This window comes from Suncus etruscus, chromosome 4 (genome assembly GCF_024139225.1).
Source record: "Suncus etruscus isolate mSunEtr1 chromosome 4, mSunEtr1.pri.cur, whole genome shotgun sequence".
Classification (NCBI taxonomy): Eukaryota; Metazoa; Chordata; class Mammalia; order Eulipotyphla; family Soricidae; genus Suncus; species Suncus etruscus.
This window is the reverse complement of record NC_064851.1, coordinates 65,947,732-65,974,586: the sequence shown is the minus strand read 5'-3', so window position 1 is coordinate 65,974,586 and position 26,855 is coordinate 65,947,732. Positions and strand designations below refer to the sequence as shown.

The 26,855-nt window shown below is 36.5% G+C and overlaps 1 protein-coding gene across 2 annotated transcripts in view; it reads right to left on the bottom strand.

Moving 5' to 3' along the window:
* Positions 1 to 26,855, bottom strand: part of KLHL32 (kelch like family member 32) — a 232,792-nt gene that overhangs the window by 165,371 nt on the left and 40,566 nt on the right. For both annotated transcript variants that reach the window (XM_049771331.1, XM_049771332.1), the window contains exons 2-3: positions 19,342 to 19,429; positions 6,051 to 6,231 (exon numbers count right to left, since the gene is read on the bottom strand). In XM_049771331.1, the coding sequence (XP_049627288.1) occupies positions 6,051 to 6,231; positions 19,342 to 19,364 (204 nt within the window). In that variant the 5' untranslated portion in view covers positions 19,365 to 19,429. The remainder of the gene's footprint in view (positions 1 to 6,050; positions 6,232 to 19,341; positions 19,430 to 26,855) is intronic.

Genomic DNA, 26,855 nt, shown 5'->3' with positions numbered 1-26,855 from the left:
TTGAGATGTGCTTGCCAAAGTGGCAGTGGGGGTAAGGGGTGCATGAGAACACTGGTGGTGGGACTGGTATAAAAATATTGTATGACTAAAAATCAATTATCAATAACTTTGTAAATCAGTTAATTAATTAAATTAAAAATTTTTTAAAGGATTCAGGTTTCTTAATTTCAATGAATCTCTTATATAAAATAATCACTATGCTAGAATTCAACATGGTACTTTTTCAATGACCTTGTGGGAACTAAGACTCAAGTTAGAGGTGAGGTAATCTGAAACAGTTAATAATAGGGTTCTGGGTTACTTATATGTTTCTGACACAAAAAATAGTAAATCACATTTTTCACATGAAGTGAAGAAGAAATATTGCCTACCTTTATAGATATTAACAATTCTTCTTTTGACTAGGACCTATAGCCTATGGGTAGACTGTATCTTATTGTGAATGGTCACAGTCTGGTCCTTTCTCTCAGTGTCAAGATATAAGCTAAGTAGTCTGAGTCCACCTCCAGTTCATTGAGTAGACCTACTCTTCACATATTTATACTGGCAAAGCCTGGAAAACCCTGATGTGACAGGTAAAATATTATTGCTTTTATCAATATAATTGTCTTACCTGTCCTGAGCCATTCTCAGGACCTTTCGGTAAGGGATATCCCAAGTAGAGTGTTCTTCAATCTTGATTTGTTTATGCAAAAGAACAAGCTAGGTTTATTAAGCCACCTGGCAGATTTAAATTAAAGGTAGAGAGATAACTGTTTCTGTATATGTCTTTTTGTAGAAATTAGATTCTAGTTCTATAGAAGTTATTGAGCAAAATGTACTCAACTAATCTGAAAGACTTTCAAGTAAGTATCTATACTGGTTCTAAATAAACTTCCATAGTCTTACATGCATATTCACATTTACGATACTACTTTTAGGGCCAGAGCAGTGGTGCAAGTGGTGGGGTTTTTGCCTTGCACATGCTAACTTAGGACAGACCATGGTTTGATCCCCTGGCATCCCATATAGTCCCCCAAGCCAGGAGCAATTTCTGAGCGCATAGCCAGGAGTAACCCCTGAGCTTCACCAGGCCTGGCCCAAAAATTAAAAGAGAGAGAGAGAGAGAGAGAGAGAGAGAGATACTACTTTTTATTCTTATAGAATGGGTAGAGTATATGTTGCTCTGGTTTTTGTAACTTCTGTTACTTTCCAGAGAGGGAGAGTTTTTTAAAACAACAAATTGCTCTGCTCTCCCAAGGACAGAGAAAAGTCATTTTATTCCTCTAGTTCTAATCATGTTCTCCTCTTTTCAGATGTTCAGAACTGACAACTCTGAAATCCAATAAGCCATTGCCCAGGCTTATAGCATGATGTTTCACCCCTTATGCAGGTAAAAATATTTTATAGCAGTGAAATCTCTAATGAGGAAGGTAGATAGGGAAGGGCTCTCCAAGCAACAATGAGTTCTTGGGAAGAAATTATTCCTGTACTCCTAGACCTACCAGGACATACCTTGTGGATACTTAAACTAAGGCCTATTAAGGGAAGCTCCAGAAGGAACAAAGGACAGGAAAGGAAACTGTCATCTGACTCTGAATTTTTTTAAATTGTTTACTAAAATTTACTAAATTGTCTACTAAAATCTATAAAATTATGGTAGCTTAAACCATAAGCTCACAAGTAGAGGAAAGTATTAGATTTTGACAGTTCTTTGCAATGATAGGCCACAAGAATGTCAACAAAGTCAGGGCTGGAGTGATAGTACCAAGGGTAGATGCTTGTCTTGCATGTAGCTGACCTGGATTCAATTCTTGGCATCCCATATGGTTCACAGAACCCAGCAGGAATGATCCCTTGGAGCAGAGCCCAGGAGTAAATCCTGAGCACTGCTGGATATAGCCCCAAAACAAAACAAAACAAAACAGCCCTCTTATTTTTGTATCTATGCCTTTGGTGACTACTCTCTTACACTGGGCCCTATTACTTACTTAACTAATGGAACATCAGTCTCTTGATAGTACAAGAAAAATATAAATATTTTAAATTCATGTATGGTTTGTTAAACGGCAAAGGCTAACAAAATACATAGAATATAATAAAATAAGCTTTTAGTATAATACTTATATCATGATTTCCATAAGGCTTCAACCTATATCTGATCAAACACTGTGATACCAGCACTTAGCACATAACCTAGAAAAGAGCTAAGTGCCATCTGTTTCAATTTTTCTTGGCTTCTCCATTAATATACAAGTCACTTAATTTTTATCTATGAGCAGGTTATAATACTGAACTGTATATGAGACTAGCAGGACATATGGTTAATTGGGAAAAGCATGACTTGGTACTCAGTGCCAGATGTTCTGCTGTATAAAAGTCAACTCTTCTACTTAATACCTTGCAGCTTGTTAGTAAGCTACTCAAATATATAGCACTTTAGTTTCCTTATGAAATGAATGGACACAATAAAACTTTCTTTATAGGCTTTATAATATAGGTAATTATAAAGGAGTGACATATTGGGGTGACATATTGGAAGAGAAAAAATGAGAGTACTGACTTATTCTATTAAAGACAAGAAATGCCTTCTTACATCCACACACAATCACTTATGAATTCTCTCTCATGTATATATATTAACAAAATAAAATAATTTGCCAAAATAAAAGAAAAATCCAACCCAGAAGAGAACTAAAAGAAAACAAGCTAAGTACAAATAAGACTATTGCTTGGCTTATAAGACTAAAGTCATTTATTGAATATAGAATGTAGATGTTGTATAAAACAATACAAATAACTGTCTGAAAACCTCTCCTAATGAAATACTTGTTCTGATTACTGATGCTTGACAATGTGAGGGTGTATAAAATGCACCATTATGTTAATTTATGTATATTATTTATATAAAAGGTCAATTTAGAGATACTCTGCTACAATTGTGTGATTCAGAAGTTGAGCCTGACTTTTTATGTTAGATAGATGTTTAAAGTCATTACCCATTTGTTTATTCTCCTTATTTCTAGGTTTCATCACATTTAAAGTACTTTTTCTTTTATGGTTTAACATCTTAAAAAATCTATTAGTTACCAATTGCGTATAGCTGATACATCTTTTTATATCAAAATATATTATAATAATATAATATAAAATATTGGGGCAGGAGCGATAGTACAGTTGAGTAGGGTACTTGAATTGCATGTGGCTGGCTCAGGTTTAAATCTGCAACTTACATGGTCCCCCAACTTGTGCCAAGAGAATAACTAGAAATTCATAATTAGAGTTATATTCCTATTTAGAAGCATATGTTGTAATAGTTTTAAATTATTTTATAATTAGCTAACTGAAATAACATTGAAAAGAAAATTAAATCAAAATACAATATTTATTCAGAAAGCAATGTTAAAAAAAATTGCATTGATCTCTCTCGATCCTCTCTTGAGCTGGAGGCTAGCTCTAGCGGCAGGGTTTGGGGAGAGCCCATGTGGAAGGCCTTCTCCCTAACTTGGGTACGCTGGGAGCCTTGACAGAACCCCAGCCTTCCCCTCTTCTGCCCTGGCCTCCAGGCCTTCTGGGGTGGCAGCCCAGGCAGCCAGACAAGGTGGGTGTGAGGGGGTCCCTCCTGGATTGGGTCCCAAGCTTTCCCCACCCTTCCCTCAGCTCTAGGGTGGGAAGGGAACAGGGTGTAGGGCGGGCAGATCCTGGCTTCCGGCTCTCTCTGGATCCTCTCTTGAGCTGGAGGCTCAAGATGGTTGGTCCTAACTTGGGGTGTGCTGAGATTTGCTCGGTTGTGCTAAGTTTGTCACTGGCAATTTCTGACCACTCTGCATATGGGAAACCGCGCGGGGGCGCTAGCCCCCACGCGCACTGCATGTAGTAAGAGTATTCCTTATCTTTATGTTATGTTTTGCGTATCCAGAATGTCCATTTTGTATTCTGCCCTTTCCCACACCCCTACAAAGCTCATTTTTACTCCTTAACTCTCTCACCCACCCCAAACATCACTAACCCACATTACTTTTTTTAACTTCAGTACTGAACAATCCTAATCACAGACCAAAGCCGTGCATTGTGTGTAACAACCCCAAACTGTTTCAAAAGACATAAAATGGACACGTATTTCTTTAGAATATTTTGTGTTTTTTCTCTGACAGCTGAAGTCTTACTAAATATTCTCTTATACAGTGACGATTCTAACCACTTTTTATCTTCTCTTTATGAGCTGTTCAATAGGAATTTTGGTGAAAGAGTCCCCCAGTTTAATGCTTATTATTGACCCATGTCATGGGGATTGTTGGACTTGTTCTTATGGCCCCCATATGCGCCAATAATGCCACGTGGCATTGCTCCTTTTTTGCATAGGCACATTAAAATAGGAAAATACTATACATACAAATAAGATCCTATCTAATAGAGATTGGAACACACAAATCTTGTAGTGCAAAGGGACCTTTCACCCTGAACATTGACATAACGACCTGGCACAGGCCTCAGAAGAAAGGGCATTTTCCATTCACCCCTGAACCAGGGAAGCCATCCACGAAACATCCAGGTTTGTCTATATCACCTGGAAGCAATCCTCTACCACGGAAGACCCTACCACTGTTCAGACATCAACCTGCTCAAAAGAGACTTCCCTTAACACTGAGAAGACTTAACAACAACGACCTGCTTACAGGACAGGGCTCCCTGCATTGCCCTTTAATGGTGAGGTGAAACGAGAGGACACTCCACATCCTGACTTCAATGTAGGATATGCAGATTCCAGGATCTTTAATACAGAAACATGATACCAACAACAGAGACTGTGTGAAAAGTGTGTTGGTACTACAGACAATGTCTTGGATTGGACGATCTAGCTTGCCTGGAGCCTAGAGTTGGTCTTATGCCAGGAAACTTCAGGGGTAGGGTCTCTTTGTATTTAGGCCAAGGTTATTCCTTTCCATGCCCCTCATATTTTGGTGGGCCTATGCAAACAACAATTGCCACACCGTTTTTACTGTGCTCCTTTGACTCTAATCCTTAAAAAAAAAAAAACACTTAAAATTTGAGGATAACTTAAGCTAATATGCATGTACATGGAAATGTAAAAAATACTATGCCTCTAATGTTTAAGGAGTTACGTAAGTTTTATGGCTTTAGATTGCCTTGTGTGCTGTTAAGAAATATTATAATGTGTTACAATCTGGGGACTTGAGGAACAAAGTAATTGTACATGGATTCTGTTTTATTTATCTTAATGTTCTTTGGCTGAAAGTTCAAAGCAAGGGGACTTCTTCTGAGAATTATGTTATGGGTGATTGTCCTTCCACTGTAACTTTACCTTGTCCTCTTTCTTTGCATCTTTGTTCTCATAACAAAAATTAAAAATTAAAAAAATTGCATTGAAATTCCCATTATGGAGAATAGATTGTGCCAAACTTTGTTATGAGAATCAAGTGTCAGAAGTCCCTCTTCTTATATGCAGAGAAGCACTGTGCTCTTTAGTGGAGGAAGGTGCAGGCCAGGAAGGTTCCAAATGACACCCGAAATCTCATTCTAACCAGAAAAGAACACAGAAAACCCCTATCCACAGCATTCACAATTGTGAGAACTAACATCTGATTGACTAGTGATTGTATCAGGAAACTTTGTCAGCCTCAAGGGCATCATCTTTTATTTATTTTTATGTATTTTTAAAAGAAGTTATAGTTTATTTTTTCAAAAGAATAAAGGAATGATATTCATGGTAAAAAATAAGATTTCATAAAATGAAACAGTACTTTCTTTTTATTTAAGCACCATGGTTACAAAATTGTTCATGATTTTCTGTCATAGAATGTATACCACCCTTCACCAATGCACATTTCTCACCACCATTGTCCCCAGTTTTCTTCAGACCTTCCATATATTTTACTTCTCTCTTTCTCTCTGTCTCTCTCTCTTTCAATTTCTCTCTTCCTCATTTTTTTCCTTTTTGGCACTGTGATTTGCATTACTGTTAACGAAGGAGTACCCTGCATATTATTTATCCCCTTTCAGCACCTGGACATCAGCCTTTTAAAGGAAACAATCACACTATCTTGACTTACCCGAAAATAGTCACTGCATGCTGCAAGGACTGCTTTGTGAGCATGAAATTTCTGTTCCTCGGCAATCAGGGTGACATCACAGAGGATGCCATCACTTCTCTGCTGATTCAGTGCTGCCAGGACACTGTCATTGTGTGAGTCAGAGTGGCAGAGCCTCTGGCCTGTCAGCATTTCTTGAATACTACAAAAGAGAGCAATCAAGTTAGCAAGCTGTACACCCAGCCTTCAAAGCCCCCAGTTCCCTTGGTCCCTCGAATCTGATGTAGAGGAAAGTATTCTGGTGCCAAACATTCTTTCCACCCTTTGTTGATCTCCCATTCTTCAGTTCTCTCTTTGCCTGTATGTCTTTTCTTTTCTACTACTGCTCTCTATATCTATCTATCTATCTATCTATCTATCTATCTATCTATCTATCTATCTATCTATCTATCTATCTATCTATCTATCTGTCTGTCTGTCTGTCTGTCTGTCTGTCTGTCTGTCTGTCTGTCTGTCTGTCTCTTTCTCTCTCTCCCCCTCCCTCTGTATGTGTATGTATGTATTTGTGTATGCTTCCATTTGCACACATGTGCTAAGTCCTGACTGTGAATGTCTTTCAGCTCTCTGTCTCCTGTACGTGCCAAAGTGCAAAGCTTTATCTGGGTGATGAGTGTTCGGGTATGAAAATAAACACTGGTCTCTGTGAGTTCAGAGGAACTCTAGAAACACTCTCGTTTCCTTTTTTCTAGAAAACTTTCATTTCCTTTATTCTCTTTGTATCTTTGTATCACTTGATTAGGGTCAAAACAGCTCTGAACAAGAGTATTTCCAGACAATGATCCCTCACAAATTCTGCTTTATCTGGGTGATTCTGCAAAGATCTAATATCAAGTCTCATCATAAAACAATAGTCCCTTAATAAATCAAATAAGTCAAAACTGAGCAAAGGTAGATTAGATTTTAAAAATGGCTGCAGGTCAACATTTAATGTAAAAAGGTGATTAAGCCATATAAGCTTATTATTAAACGGAAAATCATGAACTATAAAGAACGCATCAGAAGAATTACCAATGTGGAGACTACAGAGAGTTCAAAGCACTGGAGGACATGCCTGGTATGCTGAGTTCTCAAATTTGGCCCCCCAATACTGCACTGTTTCCACAACTATGAGCAGGGAGCCTCCCAGCATTGCTGGGTCTGAAGACACCAAATTACTAGGCCAATCATTAAACCATTTAGCCCCTAGAGCTGGGCTTATAAGTGACCTCTGGCCTCCTGATCAATGGGTAGATATCCCCTTCCAAAAATGAGTAATGTTATCTTAACATAAATAAATGTAAGACTTGGAAATAAATATACATAAACAATATTCAACTGATATATATATAAATCTTGCTAAAATTTGTAACAATAGAAGTTTATTTTGTTCTAGTTCGTTGAATTGCTAAACTTGGCTAATTGCTCAACTTAAAATTTACCCCTTTTGGGGCCGGGAAGGTGGCGCTAGAGGTAAGGTGTCTGCCTTACAAGCGCTAGTCAAGAACGGACCGCGGTTAGATCCCCCGGCGTCCCATATGGTCCCCCCAAGCCAGGGGCGATTTCTGAGCACATAGCCAGGAGTAACCCCTGAGCGTCAAATGGGTGTGGCCCAAAAACCAAAAAAAAAAAAAAAAAATTTACCCCTTTTTCTTCTCGCCACTCTGGAAAACTAACAGGTATAGCTATCATCTGAAAATAATGTAAAAGAAATGTTGCAAGCACATGATGCAATCTGAATTTGTATATATCTACGAAATATTCTTAGATTTTCTTAAGAAAATCTCCATTGTGAGGCCAGAGAGATAGTACAGGTATTTTGGCACTTATCTTGCAGTTTGCCAAGCCCAATTAGATCTCTGGATACGGTCCCCTTAGCACCACCAGGAATGATCCCTGAGCACTGCCTAGTGAGGTCCAACAACTATCACCAGACCAAAGAGAGAGAGAGAGAGAGAGAGAGAGAGAGAGAGAGAGAGAGAGAGAGAGAGAGAGAGAGAGAGAGAGAGAGAGAGAGAGAGAATCTCCACTGTGTTCTTGAAACTAGCACTGGAGTAAGATGCAAGAGGAAGAGATACTTAATTCTTGGCTACTCCCAGCATGAGAAAAAGCAATTAAGTTCTTTTTGGTCTGTAGACTACTCTTAAAGCTGGGTGAGTAACTGTGAGGGTATCCTGTCCTGGTAATTCCTACTATACTAGTTCTTCCCACAAAGTATGAAAAAGTCTCTCAGGAGAGCTAGGGAGTCACCACCAGACTAGGCTTCAAGTTCTGATAGGCCTCTGCCCATGCTATGCAGCTAGATAACTGATATAAATTATAGTTCAATGCAAATAATCACTTTAAAATGAAGCAAATACTTCCTGTGAGATACCAAGTTGCAGCCAGTGAGTTTTGCGAGACATTTTTTTTTTTCCGTTTTGTTATTTGGGCTATACCAGGTAGTAGTCAGGGAAAAGTCCTGGTTCTGCACTCAGCAATTACTCTGGCAGTGTTCAAAGGAACGTAGAGGATGCTGGGGATCAAACCAGGGTGAGCAGCATGCAAGGCCTCACCCATTGGACTATCACTCCCCCATTTTTTTCACAGGGAGTTTTAGAAATGTCAGAACTCTTGAAAAAAAGTCTTGACAGAAGGTGATGATATAGGAAGTTCTTCTGGGAAGGTGGGTGGATTATTTTCAGTGGAATGCAGCAATGAGTCTTGAAATGATTATTGTCACCAAATATTCCCCCAGTGACACTAAATATAGGCAGATCTTTTTAAATCAGGAGTTGAAAATTACAGTCAGATGCATGGATAACGTGTTTATACAAATGTCTGTAAATCCTAGAATGGGGATTAATTAACGTCATTCAGTTAGGTCATGAGAACACAGAATTGTCATAGCAATATACCCACCAAGTAAAGAGTCAGTAGTCTTTTAAAATATGTCCTAAAAGAAAGACCATTTATACTTAACAAATACAATGCACATGCAAGATCCTAGTGATTTACTGTTATTAAATCATCTACTCATTACAATCATATAAGGCAAGTATTTTCTATTCTTTTTTTTTTTTTTTGGTCTTTGGGTCACACCCGTAGCACTCAGGGGTCCTGACTCTACACTCAGAAATCGCTCCTGGTAGGCTCGGGGGACCATATGGGATGCCAGGATTCAAACCACGGTCCTTCTGCATGCAAGGCAAACACCCTGCCTCCATCCTATCTCTCTGGCCAATTTTTGTTTTGTTTTGTTTTGTTTTGTTTTTGGGTCACATCTGGTGGCATTCAGGTGTTACTCCTGGCTTTGTGCTCAGAAATCTCTCCTGGCAGGCTCCGGAGACCATATGGAATGCTGAGGATCAAACCTGGGTCCTTTACAGGTTGGCCACGTGCAAAGCAAATGCCCTACCACTGTGCTATCATTCCGGATTCAGGGCAGGTACTATCATCATCTCTATATATCAGAAATCAAAGATCCAACATAGAATATTTGAGACTAAAATACTAATTTGTAATAATCCTCCTATTTAGAACATTAAAAATAAAAAACAACATGATAATTTGTAAGGATCTCAACCATCTGTGCTTAAGATGAAAACAAAAATTTCATATTAATTTCATATTTATATTATACATAATTAATATAAAATAAAAAGTCTTTTTTGTTTGTTTTTTATGGGTCGCACTCAGTGACACTCAGGGGTTACTCTGGCTATGCTCTCAGAAATCACTCCTGACTTGGGGGACCATATGGGACGCCCAGAGATCGAACCGTGGTCTGTCCTAGGTCTCAGCCACATGCAAGGCAAATGCCCTAACACTGTGCCACTGCTCCGACCCCAGTGAAAATTGTCTTTTAAAATAATATACATAGATTACTAGGCGGGGACAGGAGCCATCGGTGGGGAACCATGCTGCCTGACAAGTTAGAGCAGGAGGCTGAAATTGACCAGGGAGGGAGAAGTTGACCAGGCCCAACAGGCAGAGCTTGGACAGTCACTCAGCCATTACCCATTACAGGATGGGTACAGGCACGATCTGAGAGGAACCACGGGGTCTGACAGGTAGAGGGGGAGGCAGAAATTGACACAGGTGGGACATCCACCACACCTTCTGACAGGTGAAAGGAGAGGGGAAACCTTGCTGTGGTTGGCCAAGTGGAGGCGACCTATGCCTTCAGGCAAGTAAAGTGAGGGAGGAGTCTTGAGGGCGGGGCCAAACCTCAGCAACTGCAGCCATCATAGCCACCTAGATTTGCACTCTGGAGAAGGGACCAGCCCCATGCCAAATACAAAGAAATATGGGTAATCTAAGGAAGCAACTCAAAGAAGAAATTTTACAGATGATGAGAGAATCTATACAAATGAAATTAAAGGAAATAAAAAGTCTTAGCAAGCCATAGTAGCAGAATTACACAGTTGGAGAATCACATAAATGAACTTGAAGAAAAACTACAAACCAAAAATGATGAAGATGCCAATAAGGAAATAAAAGGTAAAGCACTGGAAGAAAAAGTTAGGTATTTAATGAACAAAAACAAAAGAAATAATTTACATATTGTAGAAATACCAGAAGGGAAAGACTATATTTCCTTTATAAGTTTAAGACTTCTATAACACTACCTCTTATTCTGTTTATCCACAAATGTAAGGTAGTCTCCTGCATCACTTTGTTCCCTTAATTACTTTTTTAAACTCATTTTTATTTATTTTGTCCTTTATATATATATAGTCTTGTTTTTGCTTTCTTTTCCTCCTTAACTTCATCTTTTTTGGTTCTGCTTGGTACAAAAACCTACAACAAAAAGCCTTGCCTGGGATTAAATCTCAAGTCAAAACAAGGGCACAGATGATGGAGCCTGACACTCTCATTCCCAAATACACTATCAATATAATAAAGCACCATTTCTTTTTGCACAGGCACACTAAAAAGGGGGAAATTTTATGTATAGAAACAAACTCCTATCTATTAGGAATAAGAACTCATACATTTTACAATACAGGGGCACCTCCCACCTTGAACATATGTCATGTGGTCCCAATTTAGCCTCCATGTGATTAGACAGTAACTGTCCAACCCTGAACCCTAGATCTCAGACACAGAACTGACACAGTACTCCACAACAGCTCCAGGAACCAAATTCCCTCTGGGATTTTCTTAATACTGCTCTGACAACAACAAGTGCCAGTTTTGATAAGACATCCTGACAATCAAAATGGTAACAACTTGGTCTAAGATTGTCTTGCCTCACTACCTATGATAAGATGAAATCAGAACACACATCAACCTTTGATCTGTGCAAAATTCCAGATCACTAACTTCAGAAGACTGACTGTGACAACCATAACTGGGCAGAACCTATCTCAGGTTCTGAGATAAAATGACCCTAGTCTAGGTTTTGTCCTATGACCTGTACAACAACCAAGATTTTTAATTCCATAGGCCTGCCTGAGTCAACTGCAACTGAGGAGAACTTCTGGAAACATAATGAAAGACTCTATCCTAGGCTTCACCCTAGGATCAGTGCAAAAACCAAGACCACCAACTACAGAAGACTGATTAAAACAACAGTGATGGAACAGAACTTGTAGAACCATAAAGAAAGACTCCTTCCTTTGGGCTGGAGAGATAGCATGGAGGTTGGGCATTTGCCTTGTATGCAGAAGGACGGTGGTTTGAATCCCGGCATCCTATATGGTCCCTGTGCCTGCCAGGAGCAATTTCTGAGCATAGAGTCAGGAGTAACCCCTGAGCACCACCGGATGTGATCCCAAAACCATTTAAAAATAAAAAAAGAATGATTCCATCCTAGGCTCCATCCTATGACCTGAACAAATACCAAGATCTCTAGTTACAGAGGCCTGGTTTTATCATCCATGACCAGGGGTCCTCAAATTTTTTAAACAGGGGGCCAGTTCACTGTCCCTCAGACCATTGGAGGGTCTGACTATAGTAAAAACAAAACTTATGAACGAATTCTTATGCACACTGCATATATCTTATTTTGAAATGAAGAAACAAAACAGATACAAATACAATATGTGGCCCATGGACCATAGTTTGAGGACCACTGATCCATGACTGATGGAGAGCTTCTAGACATCACAAAAGGACCAAGGGGAGAGAATAAGAAGGGGAGAGAATACGAAGCTTGTATTTATTCCCATGACAGTATACTTCAAGGGCAGAGAAACCTTGTATCTCTTGGACCAAGGGAGTTCCCTTTCTAATCTCCCCAATATTTACTGTGCCTATGCAAAAAAAAAAAGCACAATTAATTTTTTTGTTATTGTTGTTGTTGCTTGGTTTTTTGTTTGTTTTTGTTTTATGTGCTTTGTTTTGTTTCTATCTTGGGATCATGGTTATGTTTGTTGTTGTCTTTATTGCTGTGGTGCTTATTGCTGTGGTGCTTTTCAGGTTTTTTGTTTGTTTGTACCTTTTTATATTCTTGTTATGTTTTTCTTCTTTTTCCCTTTCTTCTCTTAAATTGATATTTATAGCCTCTAGAAGGTCTCCTCCCATTTTTTTGCTTGTTTGATTTTTGCCCCCCCTATTTTTTCTCCTTCTAACAGAACCACATAACTTGAACCATCTTGTTCTGACTCGCCTCACGAATTGGAGGAGAAATAATGGAGGATACCAAGAACAAACAGTCATATGAACATTGAGTAGAAATAAAAAGTTATCAGACAAATACCAAACCCAAAGCCAATGACAACAGAATTGATACCCAATCTACAACAAGCTAGACACACAGGGGACCACTTATACTAGCAGCCCGTGGGATGCATGCTGAGAAACGGGGTGGAGGGAGGACAATATTGGTGGTGAGAATGCCCCTGATTCAATATTACTATGTACCTAAAATATTAGTGTGAAAGATTTGTAATCCACTGTGGTCAAAATAGAAATTATTTTTTAAAAAAGGCAGAACAAAGAAAAAATATATACATAGGATAAAGGCATGGGTTAGTGATAAGCAATGTTTAAGACCATGCCTCAAAAACATTTATCTTTGTACTATGACTTTTGCTTTTGTTTTTTGGGCCACACCTTGTGGTGCTAAGACATTACTCCTTGCACCAAGCTCAGAAATTACTCCAGGCAATCTGGGGAGACCATATAGAATGTTTGGAATTGAACCTGGATTGTCTTCATTCAACGCAAACTCCCTCCCTACTGTACTACTGCTCTGGCCCAATTTAAACTATTTAAATTTCAGAAAAATTATTTTAAAATTCTTTTAACTTTTCTTTTTAATGTCATCTTAAATGCTAATAAATGTATTTTGAAATTTCATTTGTAGTGGAACAGAAGAATATATTAAAGTAATTGCCTTAAAATGTTTCCTTACTCATTTTCCAAAGATAACACCACAATTCATGTCCTTATTATTAAGACTGAATCAGTATTTGCATTTCAGATATCTATTGACAGTGACTAAATTTTGCCAAGGAGAGAACAGCTGTAAACTGAATTTGGCAAAGAATAAAGGGCTTAGCTCTAAAACAATTGTGATATTGTATAGTTTCACAGGATCATTCAGCTGGGCTTGAAACATTCAAGTTAAAGGAAACAATATTCTAAATATTTAAGGAAAAACTTGGCAGAAGATTCCAAATATTTTGGAACTAATATGCTATGAATCCTTAAAAGCAGAAACAATTATTCTGACATTTAGCAGGAAATAAGGCCCTATTAATCATTAAGTCATTATTGTATTTTGAAAGTAAAACTTCTTACTCACCGTTGAGATGTGAAATCAACAAAAGCTCTCAACTGTCTAAATGCTTCTAAATGCTCAGGCTCCCAGAGATACATAGCATAGTTAAAAGGTTTATTTTAAAGTATAAGCTCAAAAATCATGAACCATGAAAGGAAAGAATTGGTTTCAACTAGGAAGAAAATACAGCTTGATAATAACTCCTTTGGCATCTATAACTTATAACATCTATAACATAGCATATTAGCAAAACTTCTCAACTTTGCATCCTCTGAGTTTCCTCAAACATTGCCAGGAGTAATTGCCTAGTGCAGAACCAGGATTTTTCCTTCGAATATTTGAGTGCTACTGAGAACAATATCCCTCCATCCTCTGAGAGTAATAAGAAAGAGAAATTATATTCCTGAGGATTCCTAAATTACTACATAAAACATAAAATATGAGACATAATCCCAAAAGTACTCAAATTTGACTGCTCAAAAAGAAATTACATGTAAGAAATTTTGCCACTTCCAAAATCATGTTACCTAGAGGAAGACCTGGCACTCACAATTGCCTTTTCACTTTTCATTGCCTCAGTGTTAAAGCTGGAGTATGAGAAAAAATAATGTACAATATCTCACTAGTACTTCTATATTAATAAACTGTTGTAATGGTAATATTGTAATGGTAAGATTTAACAAAATGCAAAGTTTATCATTTTAAATGTGACATGAGAATTTTGGATATTGTATTTTGGTTTGTTTTATGGTTTTGTTGGAGATTCTATAAATTGCCAAGTAAATGTGTCCTTTTACTTTCCTCCACCTCAGCACAATTAGGATTTTAGGTCCTGATCAAGTGACTGATAAGTGTGGCTATCCTGGATTGCTCAGGACCCAGTCTCTCTAAGTAGCAGATTGCTTTTTAGTGATGCCAAGGGAGCAAACATTTCATTGGCCATATGTCAGCATACAGCTATAGAGAAATAAATAAATGAAGTGTCAGGAAACAGGACTATTCATGACTTAAAAGTCTCATTCAATCTTATATTGATGTTCATAATATGGGTTGCTGGACTCACAATAAAGCACTGTTTAGTGCAAATCATTACTTTGAATTTATAGAATTAATACATTTGATTAGAGAAATCAAGCAATCCCATTTTCATAGAATAAAGTTTGACTGAGTTCGGCTTTTAGGCTGCAATTTCTTTTTTTATTATTTATAATATATTTAAGCATCTTGATTACAAATATTATTGTGATTAGGTTTAGGTCATGTAAAGAACACCCCCTTCACTGGTGCAACATTCCCACCACCAATGTCCCAAATGTCCCTCCACCCCACCCACCCCCACCTGTACTCTAGGCAGGCTTTCCAGTTCCCTCATTCATTCACATGGTTATGGTAGTTCTCAGTGTACTTATTTCTATAACTGCACTCACCATTCTTTGTGGTAAGCTTCATAAATTGAGCTGAAGGTTCCAGCCCTCCTCTCATTATCTCAGGATTGTTGCAAAAATGACTTTTATTTTTCTTTAAACCCAAAGATGAGTGAGACTATTCTGCATCTCTCTCTCCCTCTGACTTATTTCACTCAGCATGATAGATTCTATGTACATCCATGTATATGAAAATTTCATGATTTATCTCTCCTGACGGCTGCATAATATTCCATTGTGTATATGTACCACAGTTTCTTTAGCCATTCGTCTTTTGAAGGGCATCTTGGTTGTTTCCAGAGCCTGGCTATTGTGAATAGTGCTGCAATAAATATAGGTGTGAGGAAGAGGTTTTTGTATTGTATTCTTGTGTTCCTAGGGTATTCCTAGGAGTGGAATAGCTGGGTCAAATGGTAGCTCAATTTCCAGTTTCTGGAGGAATCTCCATATCGCTTTCCATAGAGGTTGGACTAGATGGCATTCCTACCAGCAGTGGATAAGAGTTCCTTTCTCTCCACATCCCCACCAGCACTGATTGTTCTCGTTCTTTGTGACGTGTGTCAATCAATCTCTGTGGTGTGAGATGGTATCTCATCATTGTTTTGATTTTCATCTCCCTGATGATTAGTGATGAGGAGCATTTTTTCATGTGCCTTTTGGACATTTGTATTTCTTTTTTTTATCAAAGAGTCTGCTTATTTCTTCTTCCCATTTTTTGATGGGATTAGATTTTATTTCTTGTAAAGTTCTGTCAGTGCCCTGTATATTTTGGAGATTAGCCCCTTATCTGATGGGTATTGGGTGAATAGTTTCTCCCACAAGGTGGGTGGCTCTTGTATCCTGGGCACTATTTCTTTTGAGGTGCAGAAGCTTCTCAGCTTAATGTATTCCCATCTGTTTATCTCTGCTTCCACTTGTTTAGAAAGTGCAGTTTCCTCCTTGAAGATGCCTTTAGTCTCAATGTCATGGAGTGTTTTACCTACGTGTTGTTCTATATACCTTATGGTATCAGGTCTGATATCAAGGTCTTTAATCCATTTGGATTTTACCTCTGTACATGGTGTTAACTGGGGGTCTATGTTCGCTTTTTTGCAAGTGGCTAACTAGTTCTGCCAGCACCTCTTGTTGAAGAGGTTTTCCCTGTTCCACTTAGGATTTCTTGTTCCTTTGTCAAAAATTAGGTGTTTGTATGTCTGGGGAACATTTTCTGAGAACTCAATAGGCTGCAATTTCTAAATATATGTGGAGTCTTTAAACATCTACATTTTAAATGTAAAATCAAGTCAATATATAATATATTATACCTATTATAGATATAAGCATATCTCAATAAATACTTGGTGGTTAGATTTACAAAAAAGAAAGCCTCATTAAACTGACTATAATAAAATGTTAGGACAAAGTTTTGATATGACTAGAATTATTCATAATTACCACAATTTAACCTAATAATAAATAGTGGAACAAATGGCCTAATCATTTAATCATTTCACACTTAGAATAAAAATATTGTATAAAAATTAAAGATTAATATTAAAATAATGCTGTTTATATAGGTTGTCAGGTCATTAAAGGACTCAGGGAGCTTATTGGTTTGCAGAACATTTTACAATTTAAAAAATACTTTGAGAGGCTGGCATGATTACAGCAAGTAGGGCATTTGCCTGCACACAGTCATCCAAATTCAATCCCTGAGATCTCACATGGTCTCCCAAGCCTTTGAGGAGTGATTCCTGAGTTCAGAGCCAGTAACAACCCCTGACACTGCCAGGTTGTGGCCCCCCAAAACACTATAAACTTATTGTTCTTAAAGGCAATGATCAAAATAATATACAACTAAAAATATGCTCAGAGAATGATTAAGTAATGAAATTGGGCTAGAGAGAGAGCACAGTAGGTAGGGCATTTGTTTTGCATGCTGCCATCCCATGTTCAAACCTTGGAATCCCATATGGTTCCCCCAGCCAGCCAGCAGTGATTTCTGAACACAGAAATAGGAGTGCCCAAGTGCCACTATGTGTGGTCCCAAAAACAAAAACAAAATCAAAAAAACAAATGATGAGATCTAAGAAGAAAGCAGCTTAGTTATGAATGACTAGTTTGTAGTCAAGAAACCAATCCATAACAGATTTTTATGTTAGGTACTGAAGACAAAAAAAATGAGCAAATCAAACAAGTAACAGCCCTCATGAGACATTTGACTTAGCAAGGAAGTACACTTACTCAAATAACCTGGCATTCTTAAAGAAGTAATGCTGGGGTTGAGAGCTTTAGAACATGTATCTGTGACAAAAATGAAAGATAAACATTTTCAAACTAATACCACAACAAAGTGCGAAGGTCTTTGAAAGAAAGGTCTTTTGGGAGAAAGTCTTGAAATAATTTAATATGAAGGAAGATGTGCAGAAGTGGAGGCTGAAGCCAACTCCTACAAAACTTCTGGAAAAGGCTTCCTTGAAGGCAATGGGAAATAACAGGGAAGGTCATTGAAATTCCAAAATTTAAAAAACTGGAGGGATTAGGCCAGATAGGAACAAAGCTAGATAATAGTAGTAGTAGTAGTAGTAGTAGTAGTAGTAGTAGTAGTAGTAGTAGTAGTAGTAGTACAGGGAGTAAAGAACCTGACTATTGGACAGAAGCATGGGATCAAGTTCCAAAAAAGTGGATGAATTTTAAACTTATTTAGAGAAGCAATTTATAGGCTTTTTGATGGATGAAATACAGAGGTTGGTAAAAGAGAAATTTGTAGAAAGTCTTCTAAATGTTTGGTTTATATAATCTCACTTTACCATTATAAGGAATCAGTGGAGCAGAATCAGAATTGCAAAAGAGGAAGACAATGCCTTTGAACTGGGGCATATTAAATTTGAGCTATCTTTAAGACTTTATAATATAACTTTCTAATATAAATTTTCTAATATAAATAAAATATGTAGTTTGCCAGTAACACACCTACCCCTGGTAATAACCAAAGAAGTTGTATCAGATATTTCCCAGAAGGCAGTGGAGGCAAAATAATTCCCCTAAAAATCACTGATCTAGAACAAAGGACTCAGTCAGGAAATACAAATAACAGCTACAGCAATGAAAAATTTAGAACATATTTCTGGAATATTTATATGGATAAATAGCAATTCTCTTTTTGTTTGTTTGGGGGCACAACCCAGCAGTGTTCAGGGGTTACTCCAGGCTCTGTGCTCAGGGGTCATCTAGACAGTGTTCAGGGCATCAGAAGGGGATAGAACTCATATCACCCACATGCAAGGCAAATGTCCTACCCACTGTGCTATCACTCTAGCTTCCTACATAACAATTCTTCAAGTTCAAAAAGAATTACCCAGATTTGTCATCTCATTTAATTCTTTGCTTTGAATATAATTTCGACTGTTTCCATAATTTTGAAGGATTTTTAAGATGAACAATTCAATATAAATTAATATAACTCATTTGCTTATACTAACTAATTTGTAATTATTACTTATTTAGTGTTAGTGTTTAGTATTTCTTTGAAGTACATGTTTAATAAGATGTAAAACTACATATTATATATTCCCCTAAGAATATGCATTTGATGAAGGCAAGAAGGCTTTAAGTTTTATTCATTTCTGGAATGCATTGTAGAATGCATATAGCGTTCTTGCCTCAATAAATATCTGTTAAATAAAGAGATTGTATATTTTATAATTTCTTTATTTAAGTACCATGGTTACAAACATGTTCGTAGTTGGATTCCAGCCATAAAATGGATACCTTTCTTCACCAGTGCAACTTTAAATCAAAAGTCTATTAGCATATTAAGAACATTTTTTATACTTTCCAAACGGATTGTTTTAATAGGGACAATATTCATATAATTGTAGGTTTTGTGGCTCTTTTAAAATTGTATGCCTTATAAGAGTAACTTTTATTTGAGGGAGGTTAGCATCACAAATGATAAAAATATATCTAAATTGAAGATCCTGAAATGAATCAGGTTTGAGTAGTAAGTAAACAGATTAACTTTTGCAGTATATACTCACTTATGCTCTGTTAGCTCAATTCAATTATGGTTCAACTCAACTATGGCTTAGTGTGCATAATCCTGGAATATTCAGTGTGGTTACTATTTCAGAGCTCAAGCAATATATCCTACAGGGCTGACCTGAGGCAGTGTTCGGAAGGCATTCTCCAGCTGGTTTCCTCAGGATCTCAGACTTAGAAGTTTGCAGCAGACTTGGCAAGCATTACTGCTAAAGACAAAAAAAAAAAAAAGAAAGAAAGAAAGAAGAAAGAAATGGAACAGTGAGATAAAAGCAAAATATGCAAAATATTTTTTCTAAGTCTTCAAGATGCTAATACATTGGAATATTGAGGAGGCACCTTGGAAAGTTTTAGTGAAGAAAGGAAATTCTGACCAAGTGGATTACTCTTTTTATAAGCAATGGTTTGAATGTTTTAGAGTTTTGAAGTTCTTCATCTAACCAAGTCTTCAGGAGCTAAACAAAATTATTATGGTAAAAATAAAAATACTGACCATCAAAATAACAATATATGGTTGATAAAGTTACAGAGATCCAAATACTAATTGGCGTATCCATTATATAAATTTTACTTTCCTTCCAAAAGCAAATATATATTAGTGAAATTAAGTTAAAATCAAGTACTTAGATTAGTGTCATCAGAAAGTTAGATATTTATTCAAGGATATTTCCAAAAACATAAAAATTATATAAAGAAAATGGAAATTAGTCAGAAATGAAAGAGAACAAAAAATTGAAAAATACAAAATAAAAAAGGAAAATACAAAATTTATCTAACTCTAAATAGAGTGTAAGCTATTTGAGCAGAATGAGACAGCAGTTTAGATGTTTGATGACATCTCATTTATTAAAAGGCCTGACTCCCATCTTCTGTTATTTTCTATTGATAATTTATTCTAATATGAATAATTTTAAATAGTTTCTTCAGTCTTAATTTTATTTGGTAAGTGATAAAAAAGTACTTTAAAAGAAGTATGTATGCTAAACTATATCTTAGTCCTTATTTATATAAAAGATAGACCTGCTATATTCAGCTTTACAAAATACACTTTTTTTTCCCCACCCTGAGAACAGCGGTGGAGGGAGGACAACACTGGCGATGGTATTGCCCCTGATTCAATATCACTATGTACCTAAAACTTACTGTGAAACTTTTGTAATCCACTTTGGTCAAAATAAAAATTAAAAACAGAAACAAAAACAAAAAATACACTTATTTTATGTTGTTTATAAATCTTTAGTTAATACAACTTGAGAGTATTTAATGAAGATATAACAATCTTCTTACATATTCTACTGTCATTGTGATTTGGATTGCATTGAATATTTCATACAATTATATTTTAATTTCATTTTATTATTAAAAATGAGATTTTATACTGTGAATCCTACTGAAGTTTTGATAAATCTTAACATAAACATCATTTTCCATTGAAGCATTATGACTAAATAATACAAATAATGAGAATAATTCAAGGCATGTTGTTTAGTTATCAAGAGCATTCTTTAGCAATCTCTTATTTCACAGATATGGTTTCTTTTAGAAATTGCACACTTTAAAACCCCCCCCACAAATGCTAACAGAGATGGAAGCTTGAGCCTTAAAATGGCAAAAAAAATATTTATTACAGATAAGTTGAAAAAAAAATCTCTCTCAAAGTCTAATGTTTTTAACAATAGATGAACAGAAAACAAGAATCCTGAAATCATCCAAAAATAAAAATACCATTTAAATTAACATTTTTCTGGTAGTTTACACATGACAAAAAAAACTCATAGATAAATTCCTTATTTTTTCAAAAATTGACATACTAGTTTAACTCTCCTTAGAAATAATATAATTGTCATATTATAAATTCTCCAAAATTTGGCGAAATAGACATCATTTAACTGTGTGTTTAAATGCAGTTAAGGATAAGTCAACTCTGAAAAATGCTTGCTGTCATTTAAAATTCTGTTATTTCTACATATTATATATAAATTGTACCATTAATAATGATTTATACATTAAAGTATAAAGTACATTCACACTTTACATATTAATAAAGTTTATTTATTAAGTATAAAGTACATTTAAACCACTTAAAATAAAGTTGTTCTATTTGTAGGCTCCTAAAAGACACATTACTTCTCTAATCTCATTGTTATGAGATGTGAAGGCTTTCCAACTTCAAGGTTTCTAACTCTCCTCATGAGCTCAAAAAGATTCGCACAGTCTCTGGTTTTGCCTCCTCAAGATCCAGATATGGTTCCGGATAGGCCAACTTAACAGAGCACATGGAAACAAAGCAATGGATAGAAAGACTGGAGCTGCTTTCTAAGCATATGATTCTTAATGCTCTTTGAACCCTACTGGACATAATAAACACTAGGCAGTACTATGTATAGTTGAGAGATATATGGCTTGAGTCTTTTTCCTATAAATTCTGTTGGGTGTTCATCTTTGAGGTGCCTTTATTTATGAAAATCTATAATTTTCTGATCCTATTAGCACCACAGGACCAATTTACCCCATTAGTACTGGAATGCTGACCTCATTCCCTACTGTACTAGAATTATGAAGATAAAATTCTCTCCAAAAAATCAGCCATTGTGACCATTAAAATAAAGCAAATGCAAAAACAACAACAAAAAAAAGTTTTGAGGCTGAGAGATGTACAGTGGAGGGAACTTGCCTTGAATATGGCCGACCAAGGTACCATCCCTAGCAACCAATATGGTTCCCTCTGAGCCATACCCAGAATGATCCCTGAGTGCAGAGTAAGGACTAAGCCTTAACCACTGCCTGATGTGGCCTTAATACCAGAACAAAACAAAACAATTAACAACAACAACAAAACAATTTTTCTCACTTAGGGACTTTTGAGGTCTGAAATATGATTCCTTAGCCTCTCCCCCAAAACAGAACATAAATATCTGCTAGAGATCTAGGCATCTATGATTTTGTTCAATATTAAATGAAATTTCTACTAACTTCCACTAGTAATGCCATATACTTATTGAAAGCTGTGGCTTGAAAAAAATTATCCCAAAGTTCTGGAGATACTTTTTTCTCACTATCTCATACAATAAATATTTTCTTAAGGACTACATTATGCAAGACCTAGAGTACTTCTTAGTACACAGTAGTTAAAACATGGATTGTTCCTTTAATAGGGTTGATAGTAGCCATAATGGGCAGCAAAATGGTGTATTAGTGTTTTGAGGTCTCCACAATATTGAGTAATCCCTGTCCAAACTATCCCATGTAAGTAAATGGGTGAAAAACACAGTAGAAAAACTACCTAGAAGAAAGAGGTTTATATAATGAACACATTTGTGTGCGTGTGTGTATGTTATTTAATGCTATGGCATTTAATGGTGTTTCCTCTATCATTTATTATCATATATTAAAAGAACAAGGTGCTGAAAATTGGATTAAAATTGCTTTCCACAATTCATTTTATCAAGGCAAATACTGCTTATGCTTATAGTTTTGATTCAGCCACTTAATTTACAAAAATATCCTTTTGGTGGACATACAGTTTATTATCTTAAAACCGTATCATTTTTAGCGGTGATGCGGAGTGGTAAGGTATCTGCGTTGCCGGCACTAGCCTAGGATGAACCACAGTTTGATCCCCCAGCATCCCATATGGCCCTCCAAGCAAGGAGCTATTTCTTAGCACATAGCCAGGAGTAAGCCCTGAGCGTCATCAGGTGACACTTAAAAAAATAATAATAAAATAGTATCATTTGAAATATATCAGAAATTAGAAATAATTTAAAAACTACTTTGGGTTTTTATTGGGAATAATTGTCTTTGGATCACTCAACAAAATCCTAGCAAATAGGATCAAATGCCTCATCAAGAAGATCATTCACTACAATCAAGTAGGTTTTATGCCAGGAATGCAAGAATGGTTTAACATCTGTAAATCTATCAACACAATATACAACATCAACAAGAAAAATAAAAATCACATGATCATATCAATAGATGCAGAGAAAGCATTTGATAAGGTCCAACACCCATTCTTGATAAAAAAAAATCAGCAAGATGGGAATAAAAGGAACCTTTCTCAATAAGGTTAAGGCCATCTACCACAAGCCAATGGCAAATATTATCCTCAATGGAGAAAAACTAAAAGACTTTCCTCTAAAATCTGGTACAAGACAAGGCTGTCCTCTCTCACCACTCCTGTTCAACATAGTATTGAAAGTACTTGCTATAATGATTAGGCAAAAAAAGATATCAAGAAAATCCAGATAGGAAAGGAAGAAGTCAAGCTCTCCCTGTTTGCAGATGACATAATACTTCAAATAGAAAACCCTAAACTCAGCAGGGGTCCTCAAACTTTTTAAACAGGGGGCCAGTTCACTGTCCCTCAGACCATTGGAGTGTCTGACTGTAGTAAAAACAAAACTTATGAACAAATTCTTATGCACACTGCATATATCTTATTTTGCAATGAAGAAACAAAACAGATACAAATACAATATGTGGCCCACGGGCCATAGTTTGAGGACCACTGCCCTAAAGACTCTACCAAAAAGCTTCTAGAAACAATCAATTCATATAGAAATGTGGCAGGCTACAAAATTAACACATAACAATCAATGGCCTTTTTATACACCAATAATGATAGGGAAGAAATGGACATTAAGAAAACAACCCCATTCACATTAGTGTCACAGAAACTCAAATATCTTGGAGTCAACTTAACTAAAGATGTGAAGATGTGTTTTCCTAACAAAGAAAACTATAAAATACTGCTCCAAGAAATAAGAGAGGACATGCAGATATGGAGACATATACCCTGCTCATGGATTGGCAGAATTAACATCATTAAAATGGCAATACTCCCCAAAGCATTGTACATATTTAATGTGATCCTTCTAAAGATATCCATGACATTCTTCAAAAAAGTGGATCAAACGCTTTTGAAATTCATTTGAAACAATAAACACCCTTGACTAGCTAAAGCACTCCTTGAAAAAAGGAATATGGGAGGAATTACTTTCCCCCATTTTAAATTGTATTACAAAGCATAAGTTACCAAAACAGCATGGTATTGAAATAAGACAGACCCTCAGATCAGTGGAATAGGCTTGAGTACTCAGAGAATGTTCCCCAGACATACAATCACTTAAAAGGAGCACAAAATCCTAAATGGAGCAAGGAAAGCCTCTTCAACAAGTGGTGTAGGCACAACTGGTTGGCCACTTGCTAAAAGCGAACTCAGACCCCCAGCTAACACCATGTACCGAGGTAAAATCCAAATGGATTAAGGACCTTGATATCAGACCTGATACCAGAAGGTATATAGAACAACATGTAGGTAAAACACTCCATGACATTGAGACTAAAGGCATCTTTAAAGAGGAAACAACACTTTTCAAACAAGTGGAAGTGAACATAAATAGATGGGAATATAATAAGCTGAGAAGTTTCTTCACCTCAGAGAAAATAGTGTCCAAGATACAAACGCCACCCACTGAGTGGGAGAAACTATTCACCCAATACCCATCAGATAAGGGGCTAATATCCAAAATATACAAGGCACTTACAGAACTTTACTAGAAAAAAATATCAAAAAATGGGGAGAAGAAATGAACAGACACTTTGTCAAGAAGAAATACAAATGGTCAAAAGGCACATAGAAAAATGCTCCACATCACTAATCATCAGGGAGATGCAAATCAAAACAACTATGAGGAATCATCTCATGCCAAAGAGATTGGTGCACATCACAAAGAATGAGAACAAGCAGAATGCCGTCTAATCCAACCTTTATAGAAAGCAATATGGAGATTCCTCCAAAAAATAAAAATTGAGCTCCCATTTGATCCAGCTATACCACTCCAAAGGAATATACCCTAGGAACACACAAATACAATATAAAAATCCCTTCCTCACACCTATATTCATTGCAATGCTATTTACAATAGCCAGACTCTGGAAACAACCAAGATGTCCTTCAACAGATGAATGGCTAAAGAAACTGTGATACATATACACAATGGAATATTATACAGCTGTAAGGAGAGATGAAGTCATGAAATTTTTCTTTACATGGAGGTACATGGAATCCCTTCTGCTTAGTGAAATAAGTCAGAGGGTGAGGGATAGATGCAGAATAGTCTCACTTACCTATGGGTTTTAAGAAAAATAAAAGACATTTTTGTAATAATTCTCAGAGACAAAAGAGAGGAGGGTTGGAAGATCCAGCTCACAACATGAAGCTCACTACATAGAGTGATGAGTGCAGTTAGAGAAATAATTACACTGAGAACTATCGTAACAATGCAAATGAATGATGGAAGTAGAAAGTCTGTCTCGAGTGCAAGAGATAGGTAGGGTGGTGGGGAGGAGGGAGATTTGGGACACTGGTGATGGGAATGTTGCACTGGTGAAGGGGTGTGTTCTTTACATGACTGAAACCCAACTACAATTATATTTTTAATCAAGCTGTTTAAATAAAGATCAAAAAAGTATCTTTTGATCAGTTGACCAGAGAAATTATAAAACAACAACAATAACAACAACAAGAAGGCAGGTATAATGTTTTCCACTTATCAGTATAAAATGTGGCCTTCAACTTCTCAAACCATGTAAAATTTTCCCCAAATACTAGTAACGTAAATTTCAGTCTTGTGGTTCAAAACACAACCCAATACATCTAGTTTGAGAGTACAAAATAAAACAAGTATTTTTTCAAAAAGTATACATTTTGTGTACACATCGGCTTGTAATTGTGATAGTTGACCAACTTGTGTTATTCACTGTGAGTTAGTTCCCTTTACCAAGTTTTTATTTTTGTTGTTGTTTTTCAGCCATACCCAGTGATGCTCAGGGGTTACTCCTGGTTATACGCTCAGAAATCACTCCTGGCTTGGGGGAACATATAGGACACCAGGGAATCGAACCAGGATCCGTCCTAGGCTAGCACAAGGCAGATGCCTTACTGCTTGTGCGACTGCTCCAGTACCATCTTTATCAAGTTTTAATTTTTTTATTATTATTTATAGATTGAAACTAATTTGACACCAGGAAGCTTACAACATGGAATATGATTTTCTAAAAGACTTTTTCATCATAAGACTCAATTAATAGCATTGAGTATCTCCTTTTATTGCATTTAAATATGAATTACATAGTGCTTTGCACAGTTGAGAGCCATGTAAGTGAATTTTTACTTTTGTTTCTCTTTTAGCTAATGTCACTGACAAGCTAAGTACTGATTCTGTAATACCAAAAATACATACTGCAACAATTCACTAAAGCTTGTTTTCAAGACTAATTTGCGGCTTGGATGACTCAGTTCCCCACTTTAAATTCTCGACAGGAAACTGGCACTTACCTCAGAAAATGCAGCAAACATTTTCCAAAATTGCAGCAATTATTTCACAACATTTAAATTGCTCACTGGCCTCTTGCTCAGGAAATGTTTAGTATCAGAATCTCCTTTTTAGTGATGATTTTCTTTATAAATATAATCCATTTGGCAAGGAAAACTGACTGGAACTAGCCTTTGCAGTTTTTGTTTTTGTCAAAATATTTCACTTAAGGGCCAGAGAGATAGTAAAGTAACTAGGGCATTTGCCTTGAATGCAGTCAACCAGAGTTCAATCCCTGGCAACCCATATAGTCCCC